The sequence below is a fragment of the Lepidochelys kempii genome, chromosome 3 (genome assembly GCF_965140265.1).
Source record: "Lepidochelys kempii isolate rLepKem1 chromosome 3, rLepKem1.hap2, whole genome shotgun sequence".
NCBI classification, from domain to species: domain Eukaryota; kingdom Metazoa; phylum Chordata; order Testudines; family Cheloniidae; genus Lepidochelys; species Lepidochelys kempii.
Window position 1 is genome coordinate 46,561,077 of NC_133258.1, and position 22,770 is coordinate 46,583,846.

General features: G+C 41.9%; 1 protein-coding gene across 1 annotated transcript in view; it reads left to right on the plus strand.

Moving 5' to 3' along the window:
* Positions 1–22,770, plus strand: part of HCRTR2 (hypocretin receptor 2) — a 61,087-nt gene that overhangs the window by 23,126 nt on the left and 15,191 nt on the right. Inside the window, exons 2-3 of the mRNA XM_073335119.1 lie at positions 12,633–12,811; positions 14,533–14,776. Coding sequence (XP_073191220.1) covers positions 12,633–12,811; positions 14,533–14,776 — 423 coding nt within the window. The remainder of the gene's footprint in view (positions 1–12,632; positions 12,812–14,532; positions 14,777–22,770) is intronic.

The window sequence follows — 22,770 nt, forward strand, 5'->3', positions numbered from 1 at the left end:
TGTGGCCTCATCAAATGTAGAAACTCACTTGGTTATGAGATATATAGAAGATATCTAATTAACTTTTATAAGATATACAGAATGGAGCTATTAAGTTATCTGAATGTTTGGAATAATTAAGAAAGGGATAGATAATAAGACAGAAAATATCATGTTGCCTCTATATAAATCCATGGTACGCCCACATCTTGACTACTTTGTGCAGATCTCATCACCCCATCTCAAAAAAAATATATTGGAATTAGAAAAGGTACAAAAAAGGACAACAAAAATTATTAGGCGTCTTGAACAGCTTCCATCTGAGGAGAGATTAATAAGACTAGGACTTTTCAGCTTAGAAAAGAGATGACTAAGGGGAAATAAGATAGAGGCCTATAAAATCATCACTGGTGTGGAGAAAGTAAATAAGGAAGTGTTATTGACTCCTCCTCATAACACAAGAACTAGGGGCCACAAATGAAATTAATAGACAGCAGGCTTAAAACAAAGAAAAGGAAGTATTTCTTCATACAACACACAGTCAACCTGTGGAACACTTTGCCAGAGGATGTTGTGAAAGCCAAGACTATAACAGGGTTCAAAAAAGAACTAGATAAATTCATGGAGGATCGGTCCATTAATGGCTATTAGCCAGGGTAGGCAGGGATAGTGTTCTTAGCCTGCTTTTGCCAGAAGCTGGGAATGGGCAACTGTTCTGTTAATTCCCTCTGAAGCACCTGGCATTGGCCACTGTCAGAAGACAGGTTACTGGGCTGGACGGACCATTGGTCTGACCCAGTATGGCCATTCTTACGTTCAAGTCCACCTCCTTGCTAATGCCCATTCAGATGACATGCAGCTTTGAGGCAAAATTTGTACGGTTCATTTCACTGTGTCTTTAAAGCTTTGTTAATAAACACTGATATGATGTGCCCAAATAGAGAGAGGCTGGTTGAGACACTGAAACTGAGAAGATCTGAATCCAGGTGTTTGGTTCTGTCACATACTTCCTGTGCAATTTTTTTAAGTGACTTAGGGAACTGAATCACAAAGAAACTATCTGTAAACTAGTTTAATAGTTTTGTGTTTCTCCCACCAGGCATCTGTCTTGTCTATTTAGATTGTAAGCTCTTGAGTGTAGGATCTGTTTTTTTACTCGATGTTTGGATAATATCTAGAACAATGGGGCCCCAATTATCACCGGGTCTTTTGTACATTGACCAAACTGGACAGTCTCTACGTAAAAGGATAAATGGACCCAAATCAGACATCAGGAACAGTAACATACAAAAGCCAATAGGAGCACACTCCCTGGACATTCAATAACAGATTTAAAAGTAGCTATTCTTCAACAAAAAAAACTTCAAAAACACAAGAACTAGGGGCCACAAATGAAATTAATGGACAGCAGGCTTAAAACAAAGAAAAGGAAGTATTTCTTCATACAACACACAGTCAACCTGTAGAACACTTTGCCAGACTTCAAAGAGAAACTGCAGAGCTACAATTCATTTTCAAACTTAACACCATCAATTTGGGCTTGAATAGGGACTGGGAGTAGCTAGCTTATTACAAAAGCAATTTTCCCTCTCTTGGAATTGACACCTCCTCATCAGTTATTGGGAGTGGACCACATCCACCCTGACTGAATTGGCCTTCAACACTGGTTCTCCACTGGTAAGGTAACTCCCTTCTCTTCATGTGCCAATATATATTTATGCCTGTATCTGTAATTTTCACTCCATGCATCTGAAGTAGTGGGGGGTTTTTTACCCATGAAAGCTTATGCCCAAATAAATCAGTTAATCTTTAAGGTGCCACCGGACTCCAAAGAATATAGGCCACACATACAGGTTGGGGGACTATACCTGGGAAGCAGCAACTCTGAAAAAGATTTAGGGGTTGTGGTGGATAATCAGTTGAACATGAGCTCTCAGTGTGATGCTGTGGCCAAAAGAGCAAATGTGATCTTGGAATGCAAAAACAGGGGAATCTCAAGTAGGACTAGAGAGATCTATTTACCGCTGTATTTGGCACTGGTGTGATAGCTACTGGGATACTCTGTCCAGTTCTAGTGTTCTACAGTTCAACACGGGTGTTGATAAATTGGAGATGGTTTAGAGAAGAGTCATGGGAATGATTAAAAGATTAAAAAACATATTTTACTGTGATAGACTCCAGGAGCTCAATCTATTTTGCGTAACAAAGAGAAGATTAAGAAGTGACTTGATGAGTCCATAAGTACCTACAGAGGGAACAAATATTTAATAATGGGCTTGTCAGGCTGACAGAGAAAGGTATAACCTGATCCAATGACTGGAAGTAGAAGCTGCACAAATTTAGGCTGAAAATAAGGCATACATTTTTAACAGAGAACGTAATTAACCATTGGAACAATTTACCATGGGTTGTGGTGGATTCTCCATCATTGACTGTTTTTAAATCAAGGTTGGATATTTTTGTAAAAGATCTGCTCTAGGAATTATTTTGGGGAAGTTCTCTGGGGTGTGTTATACAGCAGGTCATACTAGATTATTACAGTGGTATCTTCTGGCCTTGGAATCAGTGAATCTACAAATGTCTGTGTGCCATTTGGCTGTTTAATTAGCACACAGTTTAGCACACACTGTTTAATTAGCACACAGTATTTCTTTTTATATCGCTTTGGATGAGATGCTCAAATTTTGTAAAATGAGCTTTTGTAATATCTGACTCTGGCACCAGCTCCAGATATAACAATCTTGTTCTTACTGCCCCCAAGGTATTTTTGGATACCTTTATTTAAACATGCCTTTATTTTTCATTATTTGTACTTCTTTGCTTACATAAATTGGACTACATGTTTCATCCCTTTTAAGTTCATGGATATGTCATGAAGTGGCGTGACTAGCCGTATGTCTACACAGCAATGTAAGCTTCAGGTTAGTGGGACTCGAGTCAGCTGACCTGTGTCAGGGAACCCTGGGCTTGAGAATCTACATTGCATTTTAATCCTAAAGGATTAAAGGATTTCTGACCCGTGCTTGAACCTAGGGCTCTGGCGTCCACGCTGCAGTACACAGACCCAAGTCAAAGTAAACATATCCCAAAGTGCCTAGCGCCTCCCACCAATGTTTACACTCTAGCCCTAGGATCATGGTGCACTGTGGAAAAGCTCTGCTGTCCACCTGCTTCCTAACTGAGTCAGTGCTATTGATGGGACTCATGTGTCCATAAGGAGCACATGAGAACATAAACTGCATAATTGGCTCCATTGATGGCAGTCTCAGAACGACTGTGGTTTGAGAAGGCTTTATACTGAACTACCATCTAATCCAGTGGTGGGCTACCTGTGACCCAGCACGTGGCCCGTCCGGTTAATCCACTGGTGGGCCGCAAGACAGTGTTTACATTGACCATCTGCAGGCACAGCCACCCGCAGCTCCCAGTGGCCACTGTTCACCATTCCCAGCCAATGGGACCTGCGGGAAGTGGCGCAGGCTGATCTAATCTGAGAATTGGGCTCTGCACCTCTAGGATGAGTCACATTGGCAGGAAGATGCCCCTGTGCACCTGTTCTGAGGACAGTCAGGACGTTAGTGTCCAGGGGTGTCAAACTATTAAAATGAACCTTTGCAATTCTTAATTTTTAAAATGGGACCTTCAGTGAAGGAGTTTTTATTTGGCTGCTTTTTTATTTGTTTTTGTCCGTCTGTTTTGAAGTGTGACATAAAATGTAGGTTTCAGAGGAAAAACACACGCACTCCCCAGCCTGGCTGTACTGGATGCAGAGCGGTGAAGTGCACCCCCAGGGCTTAGGGTGCAGTGTACACCAGCCACCCACAAAGATCACTTATCTCTGCACTATAGCAACCCAGGAGGTTGTGGGGAAGTTTTGCCCATGCACCTCTGCACACGCAGCCGCGGCCTGCCTAGGAGCAAGGGACAGAGAATGGAGTGTGGAATCAAGTGGCTGCCCAGCAGGAAGGGGAAGCAGCAGAGTTCCTGGCTCAGCATGGGTGGGGGAGGGATGATCACCAACATCCTTGCAGTAGGGAGCCACCTCCTGCCTGTCAACTTTATTCCATGGTCTGGGCAAGCTCTGTATAGCAGTAACAAAGAGCTGGAGCCACCAGCACAGGAGGCTGTGGGGAGGTTTTGGGGATGGTTCCCGCTCCTTGCCCCAACATTGCACGCTACCCTGGAACCCCTGCACATGTAGCCCAAGGGAAGAGAGCAGAGTGGAGACCAAGTGGCTGCCTTGCAGAAAGGGGCAGCAGCTGGCATGCTGGGGGCCACCCTTGCTCAGCCATGCTAAGCCAGGAGCTCTGCTGCTCCCCCTCCTTGCAGGGCAGCTGCTTAGTTCTGGCTTTGCTCTCTGTCCCTTGCTCCAGCCCTGCCTGGGGCTGCATGTCCAGGGGCACCTGAGCCGCATGCACCAAAATCAGGCTGTTCTTTTGTGACCAGGAAGCAGCTCTCTTTGCAAAAAGTTTCTTCTGATCAGTCTCAGTTGAAAACCCTGCAGGCTCTCTGAGAGTGTGCTTGCAGACCCGTGTTCAGCAGACAATGGGCTCACACTGATCTGAGCTGCTGCTGTTTGCAATTAGAGTGCAACAGTCTTCACCACAGATTGTTAGCATAGAGAGGACTAAGGAAATTGACCCAAGGAATTCTGGGATACAAGACTTCCAGGACTTGAGTCAAGCTGGGGTTGTGTGCACACACGAAAGCAATAGGGCTCAGACCTTAGGTCCCAGCTTAACATGGTCTTGGACTCTCCAGCCCTGCTGGTCCTGGAACCCTAGGTTCAAGCCTTAGGTTAACACAATTGGTGTGTAGACTCAAGGGGGGTTAGGCTTGGGTCCAGGCTCAAGCCTACACTTACATTGCTGTGTAGACATATGTTAGGTGGTATTTGTCTCAACTGGATTTCTTGGTGCCAGAGTGTAAGGCTCCTGCTGTAGTACATTCACTTGGCTAGTATGGTGAGTACTCCACCCTCCCCTTCCTTGTGAGCAGTGGGTTATCTTACAAGTGAAGATGGGGTGCTGTCAAGGGGTCGACTACTCACTACTCCGTTGAGCCTCCTTGTGGCTCACCTGGGGAATTAGCTTGCCCCTCTTTGCACCCTGTCTGGCAGTTGTTCACCCTCTTGCCCCAGAAACTTGTTCTGCAGCTGCTCTCTCGCTCGTCCAGAGCTGCAGCACCTCTTCTTCATGGCTTAAACCTCCAACCGAGTCACAGTCGTCTTCCTCTTCCTGGGTCTCAGCAGAGTCTCTTTCCACAAAGTTTCAGGCAGTCTCCATCTCCACTGTGCCACTCCCGCAGTAGCTGCTAGGGGAACCCGAGCCCACCCTCTACATGGGGTTCCAGTCCAAACCAGCAGTTCAGGTCTGTTCCTCTCAGACCTGACTGCTTCCTACGCTGCCTTTTTTAGGCGCCACCTCTCCCCCTTGTACCAGGGTGTGTGACTGCAAGCTCACCTCACTGCAGCCCCCTCTACTGCAAACCTTCACTCTTTATAAACCCCACCCAGCTCCTCTCCCAGGTGGATTTCATCAACAATTAGGCCTTAGCACTCCCTGGCTTTCCTCCAAGTGCAGGGCTTGTGTGGGGTGGACACGCCATCACAAGTACCGAATACAACTCACTTCAACAGAATTTTCTAGTGTTAAGGACCAGAATTGGGCCAAATATCTTTAACCGTGACCAAAGGCCCTCTGTATATTGTGATTCTTGGAGCACAAACGTTGCCGTATAGTCTGTCCCTTGCCATAGAATTGTCTAGTATCTAAACTTTCATTTTTTAAAGTTTCTCACCTTTAAAACATGAGCCAAATGTTACCACAGCAGTATTATCTCTGTGCAGACACCCTCACAATGCACTGGGAAAGAAGGGACAGGTTAGAGTTGCATTGGCTCCCTGTGACTTGTGATCCTTTTACTTCCTTTCCTGACTTGCATGAAAGCATGCATCACAGGGAATTTGGCCCTGACCACACCTCTCTTATTTCCAGCATCAAGCCTGCTTTTGTTGTGATATAGTGCATATACAACTGCTTCTGCATGTCATCACAGTCCACTGCAGTGTAATATCACACAATTTTTGTTGTACTTTATAGCACTTTGCATCTTAAGACATAGAATCATAGGACTGGAAGGGACCTTTACACTCATGGTAGGACTAAGTATTACCTAGACCATTCCTGATAGGTGTTTGTCTAACTAGCTCTTAAAAACTCTAGTGATGGAGCTTCCACAACCTCCCTAGGCAATTTATTCCAGTGCTTAACCACCCTGACAATTAGGAAGTTTTTCCTAATGTCCAACCTAAACCGCCCGTGCCGTAATTAAAGCTCATTGCTTTTCTTGTCCTATCCTAAACCTCCCTTGCTGCAATTAAAGCTCATTGCTTTTCTTGTCCTATCCTCAGAAGTTGAGAAGAACAATTTTTCTCTCTCCTCCTGTAACTTTTGCTCCCTCACATGTAACTTTTGATTCTTTTTTTCCTGTTGTGTCATTGTATGGGATGAAAAGGCCATAGAAATTATTTTTAGAAGAGAATATAAGCATTTTAAAGCTTGGTAATGTGTGGGTGTGTCTCATGCTCGCTCTCTCTCTCTCTCTCTCTCTGTCTTCATACATTCTACTACAGGAACATGAATGTTCTTTACATTGTAGCACTTTATGTATATCTGATGATTTCATTGGGGGAAAAAATGACATTTTGTAAAGTTAACCTAAAGATGATGATGAGCATACCTTTGCTGGTAAAACTACCAAATCATTCACATGGAAATCTCATTGGAGAAGACTTTCTTGCAGTATTTCTAGTGCTGCTTGATTCAACTTGTTTTGATAAACTGTGAGAGTGACATTCTGCTATCATCCCAACCCACATCAGGAAATGCAAAAACTTAGTTTTTACAGTTCACCAAATGTTTGTGAATAAACGTGGCTTTGGTCTGTTTTCAGCTATGGTTTTCAACTGAATGCTATTTTTTTCCTTTATAATTTTGTATCAGAAAGAAGCATTTCATAGTCACTGATTCTTATTACAGTAAATGGTAAGGGTTCTTTCCTAAAAACAACTCCTACTAATTAACTGCTGTTTGAATACTCTTTTAGATAACAAGTGAAACGATGAAAGGGGCCTCAATCCAGAATCTCATTTTGTTTTTGTAATCAGTTTCAGAAACACTTAGTATAATTTAGACAGCTAACTAACTTGTGCTGTCTAAAAACAATCATTTGCACCTATAATTATGCCCCCAGTGTATAATGGGCACAATATTATAGACTTTTAAAAAATGTATGCTGATTTATGCTGAGCTGTTTTTATATAAATATGTGCACACAATTATATAGTGTTGTGTAAGAATCTGAAAAATCATACTACAGTTATCGAAAAAGGTTGTAAAATCATGTATGTATGAGATATATGCACTAAGGACACAAAATCATTTTAGGTAATGATACAATCTTTCAATATAATCTTTCCTAAGTAACATTACCTCGGTAGTAGCAGTGTTCCCTATATCCTACAAATACTGACAGTGTTATTTAGTTACTACAGCAGATGACCAGTTAAGTATGACCATTGTTAAAGCTTGTGGGTTGTTTTTTAATTAAGCATTGCCTAGACTGCAGCCATGCCACCTTCTGATGTGATTCGTTAGATCTCACAAGCAGAACAAGGTTGAGCTTACAAGGGGCCCCTAGAGTAGAGCACCAGGAAATGGTATGGTGGTAATATATCAGTAAAGGCATTTTTCCTCTAACAGAATTCATTTATCTCATTGTTGCTGATTATCAGATTGTGCGTGTGTAAAATTGAAGCTTTTTCCTCTTTTCTTCCTAACTGATACATTTGGAGATGCCACCAACCCGTGTTTGTAACATAAGAATCACTTCCATGGGAGTTTGTTGTAACATTTCAACCAGTGAATTGTGATGTCATTGAATAAATTGGAGAGGAGGAAGTAAAGGAAGCATGTGATAAAGAAAGAAGAAAATAATAATTCTTTGTATGTATCCAGATTTGTACATAGTATCTGTCAACAAAATAACTCAGCATTGCACCTTTCACAATATATACTATGACAATTATGGTAAAAATATGCCAAAGAGTTACAGTTTTATTTGGGTTTAGAGGTCAAATTGGAAGGAAACACATTGAATGAGAGATTAGTTGGACCCTTCTGAAGTGTTACTGAACAGGTTTAGGATTAGTGTCTAAGAGTATGTCTACATGTGTAGAGTTTTTGCACTGTAAATTTCACTGGTGATAGGGAACCAGTGAAAGTAAAGCACTGGTTTGTGTACTCACTTACTTCTTCAGGCGGCAGAGTATTTACATGAGCAGCACACTGAGGGCCGCTATCCCACAGTACAGCTCTCTCCAGTTTGACGATGAGTCTTGTGGGGGGGTGATCACGGGGCATCCTGGGTCCGTGCACAGCTTCCTCTCTCCAAACACTGATCACCTCCAGTAGCTCAGCATTGCTCCAGGCAGGAGATTGTTGGCTCCGTGGAACAGCCATTGTCACCTGGCCAGATGATAAGTGAGCACTTGCCAAGAAAACAGGAAGGGGAGTTTCAAAGTTCCCAGGGCTTTACAGGGGGAGAGGTGGATGTCTGTTTACCTGGCAACAGAGCAGCAGAGCTGCTGGCCAGAGTGGTCACCTAGGCACTGTGGGATGTCCTGTGGAGGCTAAAAGCTGTGTAAACAGGAAGAACGTGTCTTCACTTGCACATCACCACAAAAGCATCACCAGTAAGAGCTGTACGCCTCTCGTTTTCTTTTTGTGGTGACGCTTCTGTGCTTCACCGCAAAAAGTCATTGGCAAGTGTAGATGCTCCCATGGATTTTGCTCAAAAAAGGTACTTTTTCTGCTTTAAATGGCAGGTGTCGACATGGCCTAGATCACAGATTAACAGCAGAAGCATAGTAGAAGTCAATGGAAGGACTATAGCACATAATCTGTGTACTGATAGCAGCCTAAATCTTGGAGGAGGTAGGCAGCTGCATTTTACATTAACCTGGAGTCTTCATGTTGTTTTCATATTCAACTTCATATACAATGTACTACAGTGATCAAATATGTAGCATTGCACAACTATAATGAAAATATCCCAGGACATTTAAAACCACTGGGAGCACGTCTCTTGTTGCAGAACACAGGATCTAAAAGCCCCAATATACTGTCACATCTGAGGTTTTGTAATAGAATGTAATGAGGTAGCTAAAGCCTTTTTTACTCACACAATATGGACTTCAGACTATCTTTCTTAAATTTAATCTTTGGTATGGATTTGTTGTGCACTTGTAAATTCTAGTCAAATCCCTCATGAGATTTCCCTGTAAGCCATTTTCTCTGTACTCATAAATATTTTCTGGCAAAAGTTGCATTCTTCCACAGTAATCTATTTCCCTTCATTGTGCTCCCCTTGAAGAGAGTGAAGTTTTCTGCATTCTGTGTGAATAATGGCCAGAAACCACAATTGTATCTTCTCACCAAACTTCAAACTCAATGCAATCAACTCTCTGAGAAACAGTCTTACAGATGGATTCATTTGTTAGAGCTGCAACGCATCTTCTAAACAGGGCACAGCATGGTAACTCATTTTAGTTTCCAAGCTTTTACTGACACTATGTGGCAAAGATAAGAATAGCAGTCACTTTGAGGAAGGATTGAGTTCCTTTTTTATCTTGTTTCTTGTTGTAAAATCAAAACGAAAATGGGGGCGGAATTGCAGAGGAGATTCGAGTAGAGTATTATTGCAGTGAGATGTTTACAGTTTGGATAGGATTGTGGTTTCAAAGGGAACTTCTCTCTCTTACTTATTCCTTTCCCGACCTTTTTTCTCTCCTTTTTGAATCTCTTCTCCTCTCGTCTTTTTCCCCATCTTAAACTCTCTTCCTTCTCCACTTTCTGTGTCTCTCTCAACTCTTTCTTTTGCACTACCATGTGTCTAGGGCTGTGTGAAAGGCTTGTATCAAACATTAAATCATGGTTTGTTCAGGGATCCTTTTATTGTTTCAGTCATCATCAGGGATCCTTGTTTTGCATGACAAAAAAACCAAAATTCTCTGATTAAAAACCCCATAAAAATCTGTGTTTTTTCTGTGATTAAAATGAAATGCTTAACTTTAGTTTCCCTAGACACAGTATATATAGGTATAAATTGAACACAATGTTTTATTGATAAACAGTAGAACCCCATTTAGCCGAGCCTCCATAATCCTGCTTTCAGTATTGACCAAACCACCTGCTGCCTGGGTACTCACAGTGGCTGGGGCTCAAGTAGTCAGCCCCAGGCTGCTGGGTCTGACTGCCTGAGCCCCCTTGCCCTGCAATCTTAACATAAGGAATAAAAAGCTTTTTGCCAGTTCTCTGGATTATCCCAATTTTTGACTGTCTGATCTGACCCTGATCCCAATTCAACTGGATAATGGGGCTCCACTGTAAACGTAAAGGACATTCAAAAACAACCTCAAGAGGAGGAGGATACATGCATTGAAAAAGTGTAAATTTCAGTAATATTTAGTTAATAGTTAATAAATGTAAAAATGAAAGATTCTCTGTAAAAATGCAAATTCCACGATTTTCAATGGCAAATGGATTTCTAGGATCCCTGATCATCATCAGCCAAAGTCCAAACAAGTTTGGTGGAGTTGGACAGATTCTTATTGCATAGCTGGTACCCTCGTCTCCTGAAACATGACCCTTCCAAATCTTCATTCATCTACAGGGCCCATATACCTTTCATCTTCATACTATTTAGCTTGGTGCTATGTGCCACTCCCTAGAGATTCCTTGTCCAGGGTTTTCAGGGAGGCCAGATGGCCACTTTGCCTGTCTTGTACTTTGAGGTTGCTATAGAGTAAGATCCATTCTCTTTCAACGCCAGAATCCTTGGGGACAGAAGCCACTGTTTTCCCCACCCCACTCCCCAGCTGGGAGGGGTAACAAAGATATACTCTCTCAGCTGTACAGCTAGCTATACATTGCAGTAAGGACAGATAGCATTACCTAATTCATACCATTTTTGCTGGGTTACTTTTATTTTTGTTTAAGGGAAATAACAAAAGTAAAAATCATATAGTCTGGAGCAGGAGTTCACAACCTGTTTCTTTCTGGGCCCCCCGCAACATGCTATAAAAACTCCATGGCCCACCTATGCCACAACAACTGATTTTCTGCCACAACAAAAGGCAGGGCCAGCATTAGTGGGTAGCAAGCAGAGCAATTGCCTGGGATCACATGCCACAGGGCCCCCTGTGAAGCTATGTTGCTCAGGCTTTGGCTTCAGCCCCGGGTGGCAGAGCTCAGGGCCTCATGTGGTGGGACTTCAGCTTTCTGCCCTGGGCTGCAGCGAGTCTAATGCTGGCCATACTTGGAGGACCCTCTGAAACCTGCTTGCGGCCCCCCCCCCCCGGGGGACCCCAGACCCTTGATTGGGAACCGCTGACCTAGAATACCTTGAGCTTCGGTGTTAACACCAGTTAATCTGAAGTGGTGTCAGCAACAATCTTATAAATTTGCATCATTTCTCTAGTGTGAATTAGGCTCATGAGAGAGCATAGTGTGCATCTCTGTAACCTGCTGAATCTCCTCTGCCATAATCTTCATGGTTACCAGCTACAGATCCCACAACTACATTGGTATTATGCATCAAGTAAAAATAGTAGGGTTAAAAACAGTTATTTTTGTAACTTAACTCACCGAAGTAAGAAATACTCTCACTCAAGACTGTGTTCTCCTTAAACCTGAGGTCTGAACGCTGTGTTTTAGTGAGCTCAGGACCAGAGCTGTCTCCAGACTAAAACTCTGAAACCCTGCTTTGATTATTGGGAGAGTTCAGATTCAGATCTGCACTTCTCATCTAGCTAATATATCTAAATTGGACCAAACACCAAGTCCCTGAAATTAAGGAAAGTTTGGATCCAGCCTGAGATTTGAAGACATGACCCATCTCTGCTCAGGACAGAAGGACATTCTGTGTACAAAGGATTAATAAATTTGCTGTTGCGGTAAAATTGTTGAGATGGTAGATTGGGGTATTGTAGGAGTCAGTTTTAAAAGAGGGAATGGAAATCTTTCTAACACTTGAGAAGTCAAAATATTCAGAAACCTAGTCTCTTAAGGTTTTATGTCCTAGGTTATTACACAAAGCTATTTTTTCTCAAGTTGGTTTCCACAACCTTAGTTTTTACTTTGCTAGCTTACTGACTTATTGATTTACTGCACTCAGATGTAGTGATTTGCCTGGTTTATAAAGCTTTACAGCTTGGATCAATAGGAAAAACAAACTAATTTATACGAGCCTTATACTGTATAAAATTTACTGCATGCTGTTGTACCTGTAATAAAATAGACTGATCTACGTATCAAACCAACAATGCCTAAACTGTAGTCTGTGGAGAATTGATTAGTCACATGACTTTGTCTCCTCCTTGTTTCTAGCTGTTTCTCCATGCTTCCAGGCTGTTCACTGTAAAAGAAAATTAACTGTCCCTACATATTTACATTATACTACATATTTAAAACCTTCTTCAGAAAATGTTTCTGCATCCTCCAATTACTAGTTGCTCCTATAAAGTGTTGTCCCATTGAAGTGTTCCTTCCACATGTTGTTTCAAATGTACTAACCCTTCTTTGTAAATTCAGTTTGTATTGCAGTGTGGAAGAACCATCACATGCGGACAGTTACCAACTACTTCATAGTAAACCTCTCCCTGGCTGATGTTCTTGTCACAATCACTTGTCTTCCAGCCACGTTAGTAGTGGATATCACAGAAACTTGGTTCTTTGGGCAGACCCTCTGCAAGGTGATCCCCTATTTACAGGTATTGTTCTCCATACCACTGCTGTTGTCAAAAAGGAACAGTACGGTAGAATCTGCTTAATTGGAACTTCCTAATGGAAGGGGTAGACATTGTGATTTAAGTGCTTCTCCACTTCCAAATGCCCAACTACATAACATTAAGTAAAATTCTTAGCTGAATAAGTATTATTCTAAGTATTTTTTCTCTTTTTTTTTTTTTTAGGCAATAAACACACGGGACAGATTCTGTGATACTCTTCACCTTGTGTAGTCATTTACATCAATAAAGTGGACATAAAGCATTAAAATATCAGAACAGTGATATTTTGTGCCCACTTTGCTTGGACATAATGACTACCCAAGTGACAGAGTGACAGAGCATCGGGCCCTCTGTAGTTAGAAAGTGGAGTTCAGAATTCCATATGCCTTACTAAGTGCTATGTAGAAATAACCAAAGATCCCCACAAGCAGCAGAAATTGTTCATACTCTCCCAGTTAAGCCTCAGTTATTGCCATTCGTAATTATTAAGTTAAATCAGTTCTGAAGCCCTTTCCAGTGAAGTGATTAACAACTGTGCCTTCCTTTCCTTATCAGACTAGATGGGCCAGTGGGGCATTCCAGTATGGTAAATCTTTGGACCTTTTCACTGGTGTAAATCCAAAGTACCTCAGTTGAAATCTGGGTTTACAGTGGTGTCACTGAGGTCAGAATCAAGGCCCCCAGTGCACACAAATTTCAAAGGGAGCAGCATGGGCCATAGTATTGGTTGGGTATAATAATTCCATGAATTGATCCGTGGATATGTGTTGCCCTCTGCTCCAGTGCATTGAATCAGAATGGCCCAACTTATTTCAGAGGCACAACACTGCTACAGGAGATTTTTGTTGGTACGTTAACTGTTGGCCTGTACCTGGTTCGGAAGACCCCACTGAATGCAGAAAGGACATGAAACTGTCACCCAGTGTATTGAATGGAAGAAAATGAACAATGAGTTTATTGTTTGTAGCCAGTGGAAAAATCCAATGATCCTATTTTTATCAACTGCAAGCGGATTTTTTTTTTAATGTGACTGTGATTTCCCCTTGCCTTTGTGAAAATTGGGAAGACACAATGATGATATATGTTCATAGCACATCAAATGAGATAATGTCTCCTACAAAGCAAGATGTAGTTAGTGGGTTTAAAGCTTTATTTTCATATTGTAAAAATATACACTTTTATAAATAATGCTTACAAAGTCTAAAATGGATGAGTTTATTCTTATGAGGCCTGATTCTGCCACACTTATTCAAACTGAGTGGTCTGTGAGTTGTCCTGTTGATTCAAGTGGGATTACGCATAGATTGGCTCATTAGCATTGACCCCCCACTTGGTAAGGCAACTCCCATCTTTTCATCTGATGTGTATTTATACCTCTCTACTGTATTTTCCATGCATCTGATGAAGTGGGTTTCAGCCCACGAAAGCTTATGCCCTAATAAATTTGTTAGTCTCTAAGGTGCCACAAGGACTCCTCATTGCTTTTTTTTCTGAGAATGAGTTAGGCTAGCAGACTCAGACCTATGAGAATTTTGTGACAAGTGATATAAAAAGGAATTTGTTTTTCTTGGAAGAATCACTATTTAACAGCCCTTGATCATGGAATATCAACTCTAAATAGATTTCTGATCGTGTTGAAAATATAAATTGTATTCAAAGTTAAAAATCAGAAAAGTTTACACAATGTTTCCTTCTTTCCTTAGACTGTGTCAGTCTCTGTGTCTGTACTAACACTTAGCTGCATCGCTTTGGATCGCTGGTATGCAATTTGTCACCCTTTGATGTTTAAAAGCACAGCCAAGAGGGCAAGGAATAGCATTATCATTATCTGGATTGTATCCTGCGTTATAATGATTCCTCAGGCTGTTGTTATGGAATGCAGCAGTGTGTTCCCAGGATTAGCTAACAAAACAATCTTATTCACAGTTTGTGATGAGCACTGGGGAGGTAAGTGTGTTATTGATCATAAGAATGGAACTTATACTGCCAGGATATAATGAAAATAGCTTGGCATGTTAATTATATGGTGGTTCTTGAAACTACTAGTTTTCAGAAACTGTTACATTCCATCTTCCTCTGCCTTGCTAATGTTCAAAGTCAATTGGAAGCCAAGTTCAGATGGATGTGCAATAAGAGGCTCTCTGTGTCTTGGTCATCTTAATGTTCTCCATTGGAACAAATGTTCCCATCCTGTAATGCTTATACTTATATAACACCTATTGATCAAAGGAAGGTAGAGGTGTACAAGGACTGCAGAAATCAGGCCTGTGGAATTTATCTCCAGAGAATAGACCATTGGTCCATTTTCCTGGGACCCTGAATTTGACAGTTGTCTGCATTATATAAATTCCTCAGAAATCTCCCAGATTTACAATTCAAATTGCATACAACTACAGAATTTATAAACCTGCCAGCAATATCGGAAGCAGTTCATTCCACAGATTGAAATTTGGCCTGGACAGCATTACTAACGTTATTTGGAAAACATGATCTATTACAAATGATTGCATCCAAAAAGTACAAATCAGTCCTTCCAGATTACTTCTGCACTGTGCAGTTTTGGAATTTGGGCTACTTTCATGTAGTCTGACTTCCTGTTGCAGTTAGTCCTGGCCACTTCCTTGAACTATTGGGGCTCAACTCTGGTGGGCCCTGGAATAATTCCAGCACTAATAGTGCATGTGAGTTGCGCACTGGGATTCTGACAATGTATACAATCAACACCTTAATAATACTTAATAATATGTAGTAATCATTCATACTCGGGAAAGTAATGCCAGGATTGCCAAGACATGTAGCTAAAAGGAACGTGGTTAACAGCTTCAAGTTAATAGACTAAAATACAATCAGATCCTTTCTCAAGGTTGTATTTTTTTTTAAAAGCAGTCCAATCGCTGCGATCAGTTTTGTTGCATTGTAATCAGGTTGTGTTTTTCATGTATTATTGTAATTGGTTACTTTACGCAACCTTGGGCATTAACTGATGAGGGCTCTTTGATGTGATGTTTTGAAGGTTCCATCTTGGTCCTGGTATAATAATTGAGCCTACAAATTTATCCTAATTGTAAACTCAATTGTAAAAAGTATGTAACAATTCATAAGATATCACAGTAACCTATAACAATAAATACAAGGAGTACTTGTGGCACCTTAGAGACTAACCAATTTATTTGAGCATGAGCTTTCGTGAGCTAAATTGGTTAGTCTCTAAGGTGCCACAAGTACTCCTTTTCTTTTTGCAAATACAGACTAACACGGCTGTTACTCTGAAACCTATAACAATAAATGTTAATGGAAAATATGCGAAAGGATGTCTCAAAGACTGGATTAGTCTAGACCAGTGGCAGGCAACGAGCAGGCCGCATGCAGCCCATCAGGGTAAGCTGATTTTGGGCCGTGAGACATTTTGCTGACATTGACCATCCGCAGACACGGCCCCTCACAGCTCCCGGTGGCCACAGTTTGCTGTTCCCGGCCAATGGGAGCTGTGGGAAGTGGTGGGCTGCAGGGATGTGCTTGTTGCCACTTCCCACAGCTCCCATTGGCTGGGGACGGCGAGCCGTGGCCAAAGAGAAATACCCAGATGACATCACAACCTCCACCAGCTCCAGCTAAATCCCAACACCACTGGGATGTGGGATTTTGTCATCCCTGTCCCTTGTGTGTCCATTTCCTTCCCCACCTTATTTCTTCTCTTTCCTTTCCCTCTCTGCCTTCTGGTTGGTAAGTGTGTAGCTTAGTTGACCAAGATTGCACATTGTGCCACATCGCTGTAATCCTGTGACCAGAAAGATGCCTAGAAGTAATGCCCTAAATAGCCAAATGCTGCTACAAGTTGGCCAGATCTTGGAGTGCTGCTAAGACCACGTGCTGTGCCTGTGTTCCTCTAGCAATGAGGTTGCAAGTAAGTCAGTGCCAAAGACAGGCGCTGCACTTGTCCTCCTTTCTCTCCCCTTCTGTGTGCATCTGTCTTGTTTTGTCTTCAGAAAATTAGGATGGGACTTTGTCAACAACAGCAACGACTGCTCCAGCCCATCTCAACTAACTTCTTCCCTTTCCTCCATTAGGACAGTTATTACCGTCTTTAACACTGTCTGAAAGACTCTCAAACAGGGTGGAGGTGTTTCATGTGCCTTATGAACATTCTCTACAGCTAAGGGAAGAGGGAACAAGGGGCACTGCTAAAATAAAAGCCTTATTCAACACTTCACATTTACAACTGTTTTTCTATCCTTTCTGGATCTTTAATTAAAGGCTTAAAGATATTTAATGGCATGTTTGCCATGGTACTAAGCAGGGTGAGGTCTCTGTATACCAAACCCTGCACCTTGTTTGAAACCTTTTAATGCTGGACAGTGGCAGGGTCAAGTTAACACCTTTGACTCTTTGGGCCCATTCATTCCATCAAAATTAATACAATGGTCCCTGCTTCTTGTGTATGCAGGCCCATGGTGTTTTCAGTATGTAGATGATATGAACTCCTGTTCTCTATCTCCTCCAACCCAGCCACTCCTCTTTAACGCCTTATCCAGAGGGGCAGAGATGGGAGCTGGTTGGCTCAATCCAGATAAAACTGCAGTGAGTTTCATAGGAGGAGGGAGATGTCCTGCAGATGTGGCATGAATGATACCAGCACTTTTAACTGAGGGAGCAGGTCTATCATTTGTTACTAGCTTTCTCCATCTGAGGACATTGCTGGAAATATTCATCTCACCTGGAGATTCTAATTTCTGTTTATAATTGCAGACCTGACCATCATAATCATGAATTTCTCTCTTCAAGTTTAGATTTACATGTTAAATCGACCCAGAAATAGAAAATGATTAAAGAAAAGATCAGCAGCTCAATAATTACATAGGGTATCTTGCCAACAGCTTGCGATGCCAGTGTTCCAGGACCTGCGCTGGCAGCTTGTTGGTTTACAAGAGAAATGTAAAGTGTTGATATTAATCTGTAGGGCCCTAAATGGCTCAGGAGCAGCCTATTCTAGAGACTGCTTCTCACCCCATGCCTGGCTGCTGGGCTGCAGATGTAATCCACAGAGGCTCAGGAGCTGGAGCCCCCTCAGTATAAACGATAGGGAGCTGCCTGGAGAGCATTCTCCAGAAAGGGCCCATAGTATGTAATGAACTCCCTCCTTTGGTCCAAGATAGCCAGAATCTGCTGACCTTCATGGTATGTTACAAAGGCTGCCACATTTCACAGGCTTTGTGGAAGGTAGGAAAGGACTTGACAAAGGCTGGTATTTGTGCATAGAACAAGGTTTGGTTTGTGTCTGAATAATTTCTGATAGTTGTTTTCAGGTTTGGGGTGAGGGGAAGCCGTTATCTTTATTTCTTATGTGATTGTACTGTTAATGACGTCAAAAGTGCCTCATCTCCAAGATAGATATTTTATTCTGGGTATAAAATATAAAACATGCCTGGAAGTTTTTTTTGAAACCAGAAGCTTTTTTCACTCCACTTAAAGATCATACAGTCCTAGTTTGTACTGCTGGCTTTTCCATTAAATTATGCATCTAACCATAGGACATTCACTTCCATCAAACAGAATTCATATACAATTGAAATTTGATGATGTCACCTCAGTGCTAATTAGTCTACTGGCAAATGGTAGATGCACCTAAAATAATAATCCTCTATTTCAAATTGCTCTATTTTGGTCAGCACCTTCCCACCATGGCTTGGACTCCTTCACAATGAACAAAGAGTGGCAACCTCTATTAATAGATATCTGTGTGTGCCTATTGGAGTTATTGCTAGTAACTGCAAGGGGTGCAGTTGCTCAGCCTCTGTCAACATCCAAGTTCTTTCTAACTGCTTCAGGCTTTCACTCCAGAACAGGAGGAACATTCATGGCCAATTCTAGGCTGAGGATTTTTCAGTCCTAGCCCAGACTAATAATAATAATTTATGTGGGAATGCAAGAGAGTCCCACCTATGAACTGTGTGGAGTCACTTAAGGAACCTGTTTTTACCATGGGTTTTATCATAGTCCATAGTTATCATGATGAATGTGATGATAAAGACCCACAATTAAAGAAATGTAAATTAAAATGGCTGCATCATGTGTCCAAATCAGCTAACCACATCTTTTGGTACGGTTGATTAAAAAGGTTAGCAACCAATGTATACTAACCAAACCCACTCCAAGCACTCAAGAGAATATGGAGAGAATCCTCACTTCCACTGCATGGGTGAAGGGAAGACTTTGTGTTCCTTTTCCTCCTAAGTTACTCACAGTAAAGGGCAGCATTCTGCCCTCCAAATCTGAACACTGTAACAAAATTGGAAGTCACTAGATGGCGCCATTAAAGATAAGGTTATAAATTCTGCTTTATGTGAATGTTTAGCAGTTAACACTTAAAATAAATGCTTATTGTCCACTGTGGTGCAGGGTTTGGGGTTTTGTTTTTTGATTCTGAGAACTGTCCAGTAAAGCTTGTTCCCTGGCTAAGCCCGCTCATATTAACTTTCTCAGCAGCTGCCTACAGCGCAAGCAAAACATTGCTTTACATGGGGTAGCATCAAGAGGTTTGCTAGAATTCTGATGTCCAAAGTGAAATTGGCAAAAATGAATCCGAGGAGTGGAAAAGTTCCAGCAACATTCACCGCTTGTTTTCAAGGGACCCTGAAATGCAAAAATGAGGAGGAACAATAATGTTACATGTTGATATGGATTGAAGAGAGAGGTTTATATATGTATTTGTATGTATAAGTGTGTGTCTATGTACACACACGCACATGCATGCACGGCCGGCTCTAGGTTTTTTGCTGCCCCAAGCTCCGAAAGCGCAACTGCCCAAGCAAAAAAAAAAAAGGGGGGGTGTGGCCGGAACGCCGCCCCTGGCATTGTGCCGCCCCAAGCACGTGCTTGCTTTGCTGGTGCCTAGAGCCTGTCCTGCATGTCAGCTGAGGGCACACCTCTGTCACTGATCTGCTGCAATTATGAATACGCAGCAAGGGCACATTACTTTAGATTTGAATATGTCCCCTCTATATTTGCATTCTGTAAATTCTGCAGTGGAGTACAAGGTGCATGTGAACCCCTAGAATTATGTGTGTCAGAGTTAAAGTTGTTGGCTAAAGACTATATGTTTAATAATTCCAGAAATGATAATGTGTGGGGCAAACTTACCAAAAGTCCATGAAAAGCTGATAAATTAGAGAGCTGAGCCGCATCCTCTGTCATTTCACCCCTTGATCATCGCCATTTCTATGCCACTACTTTTGTTCTAACCTGTCCTTTCAGACCCTTCCTCCATTCCCATCCAACAGACACTCCATCCCTCATTCCTCAAATCCAAACACCTTTTATTCCATTTCTCCCTCCCCCGCAACACCAGTTGAGTGGTAGGTGGAGTGGGGTGAGACTCTGCATCTGTCATCAAGGATCTCAAGTGTGGGATAAGCACATTGGCAAGTACCATCTCCTCATTCTACCCCCATGAATCCTTTTGAGTTTTCTCCCCTCTTTTCAGCAAAGGGGATTAGACATGGAGATCTTCCCTTTCTTCTTGAAGCAGGGACCACCACACCTGTGTGTCCCCCCTTCCTATCTGAAAGCCCAGGTAGTGGTCCATCTAAGATAAGGACTTTTCTCTCCCCCTCGCCGTTCCCCACCCCTGGCTTGTGTGGGACGGGCCGAAGGATTGGGGTTTTCGGTTAGGCAGCTGAAATGTCATCGCTGATCTTTATGCAGAACACTGATGGATGTTCCCACTCAGCACCAGTCTGAGTATGGTGGCAGGGACGAAACCATCTGATAAATGACCAGCATCCCAGACCAGTCCCTCCTCCTGCCTGCTGCAGTAATTACTAAGCAGCTTGAAAGCTTTCTTTTAGCTTGAGAAGCTAAACAGATTCAAGCTTCTTAAGTAAAAGTTCTGCAAAGCTCATTGCCCTGGGTGGAGGAGGGACACAGGTTTCCTTTGATGTTCAGCTGCTAGCACTTTGCAGGTGGCTGAACTTCAAAGGAGAACGCTGGCTTCTTCCTCCAATGTGGCCCATCAGCACTTTGTACTTAGCTGGCCTGCTTTAATGTTTCCATTTTACTCAGACTGCTAAATTGGAAGCCATAAACTCCTGATGATGCCTTGCTGCCTGCAGAGCTCTGCTGGGGCAGGTGACAATGCCTCGGGAGCAGGAAGAATCTGGTCTCAGCTTTCTCATTGACCTCCTCTGGTCTCAATAAATCACATAAACTTAATTTCGCCAGCTGTGAAAGGTGAATGACGGTATTTCCCTGTCTCACAGGAGTATTGTGAGGCTTAATTCATTTAAATTCATCGTGTGTAAAACATTTTTGAGATCATGGCAGCTAAACAAGTGCAACATCATTAACAATAAAATAAATGTTCCAACTACTAGAGAAAAGGTGTTGATGGTATAATTGATGTGAGCTCCACAAACCAAAACATGCAGGGTATACTTACGGGACTTGGCAGCTGGTAATAACGGATACTCAAGAAGGGGTGTGCAGCATTAAAGTGGATAAATTAAGCACTCAAAGGTCAGGAAACTCCAGAAATTAAGATGACCACTCATCCTTAACTCTGCCTCATTCAGAGCAGTATCTTGAACCTGGGTCTTCCACCACCCAGATAAGTGTGCAATCACCAACTTATACAACCAATGTCACTCGTGTTCTCTCCCAATAGTTCCAGCAGAGGGACGATTTCTCTTTCTTTATATAGTTATTCATGAAACAATGCAACAGGTCTCATTTTCATTCCACGTTAGAATGAAAACAAATTTGGAAATCCCGAAATCTTTTGCAAAACAGAAGTCTTGTTTTCCCGCCTGCCCTACAGTGTAACTTCCTTTACTAATATCTGAAAAGAGTACAGTGTATCTATGTAAACATGCATTACTTGTCCCAAAAATACATTCTAAAAGAAACACCATTTTTCATAGTTTTTCAACCACCAAAACTTCACCCTTTTCACACATTATAGACACTGATACTTTGTAAATAATATATTGTGGGGTTTTTTAAAAGTGCACTAGGTCCTCTTGTGGGGGAAAAAACAACTAGTCCTTTGTTTCTAAACCATTTGAAAGCTCTGGACAGAGATGAGAACTCTTGAACCCTACAACTGCTTGCCAGGCGTGCCCAATGTGGAGCACAAATGTATTTACTTCTCTGAAACCTTCTAATACTGTCTTATTCTTCCTCTGACTAAAACCTAAACTAACTTACTTATCAGCTGAGACACACAATCAGTTGCATGGTAAAGTGGAAGGGCACATGGGCACAATTTCTGGAATAAATTCAATTTTGGTAGTATATTACATATCGAATAATCTGACAAGCAATATATAATCTAAAGAGGAAATATTGTAATGTATATACTAAGGGACAGAGTTAAGGTAAGAGGCCAAAATTACTTGGGGGAATTTCCTGACTTCTGAGTCTCTGATTTTGTTAATTCTAACTGAATTAAAGGAACAAAAAACATTCCAGCTTGTGTTTTATAGTGGCTCCATTATATACTTCACTCCCAATCGCCACCATTCAGAGTACATCTTATACATTTATCTCAGGAGCAGAAAGACATCTTTATCTGTCTGCCTTAGGTACTTATATGGCCCTCATTGCTATCTCAGTACCAGAACACCTTACAGTCTTGAATGTATTTATCCTCACAACATGCCTGTGTAGTAGGGAAATTCTGTTATCCCCATTTTCCAGTTGGAGAACTGTGACAGAGAGACTATGAGGTGTACTATTGCACTCAAGGGGGGTGCGATTTCTAAAGCATGCTAACATGTCAGTGCATTAAGTGGCCTGTGGAAACCCTGCTGGTGCTGTTTGAAAAAATGCTATGTTAAAGAGCACAAGGGAGCCTTTGGTGTGTACCATCAGGAGCTACACAGACCAGTTAATACACAACATGTTAGTGCATTTTAGAAACCACACGACCATAGGGTGTGTAGATA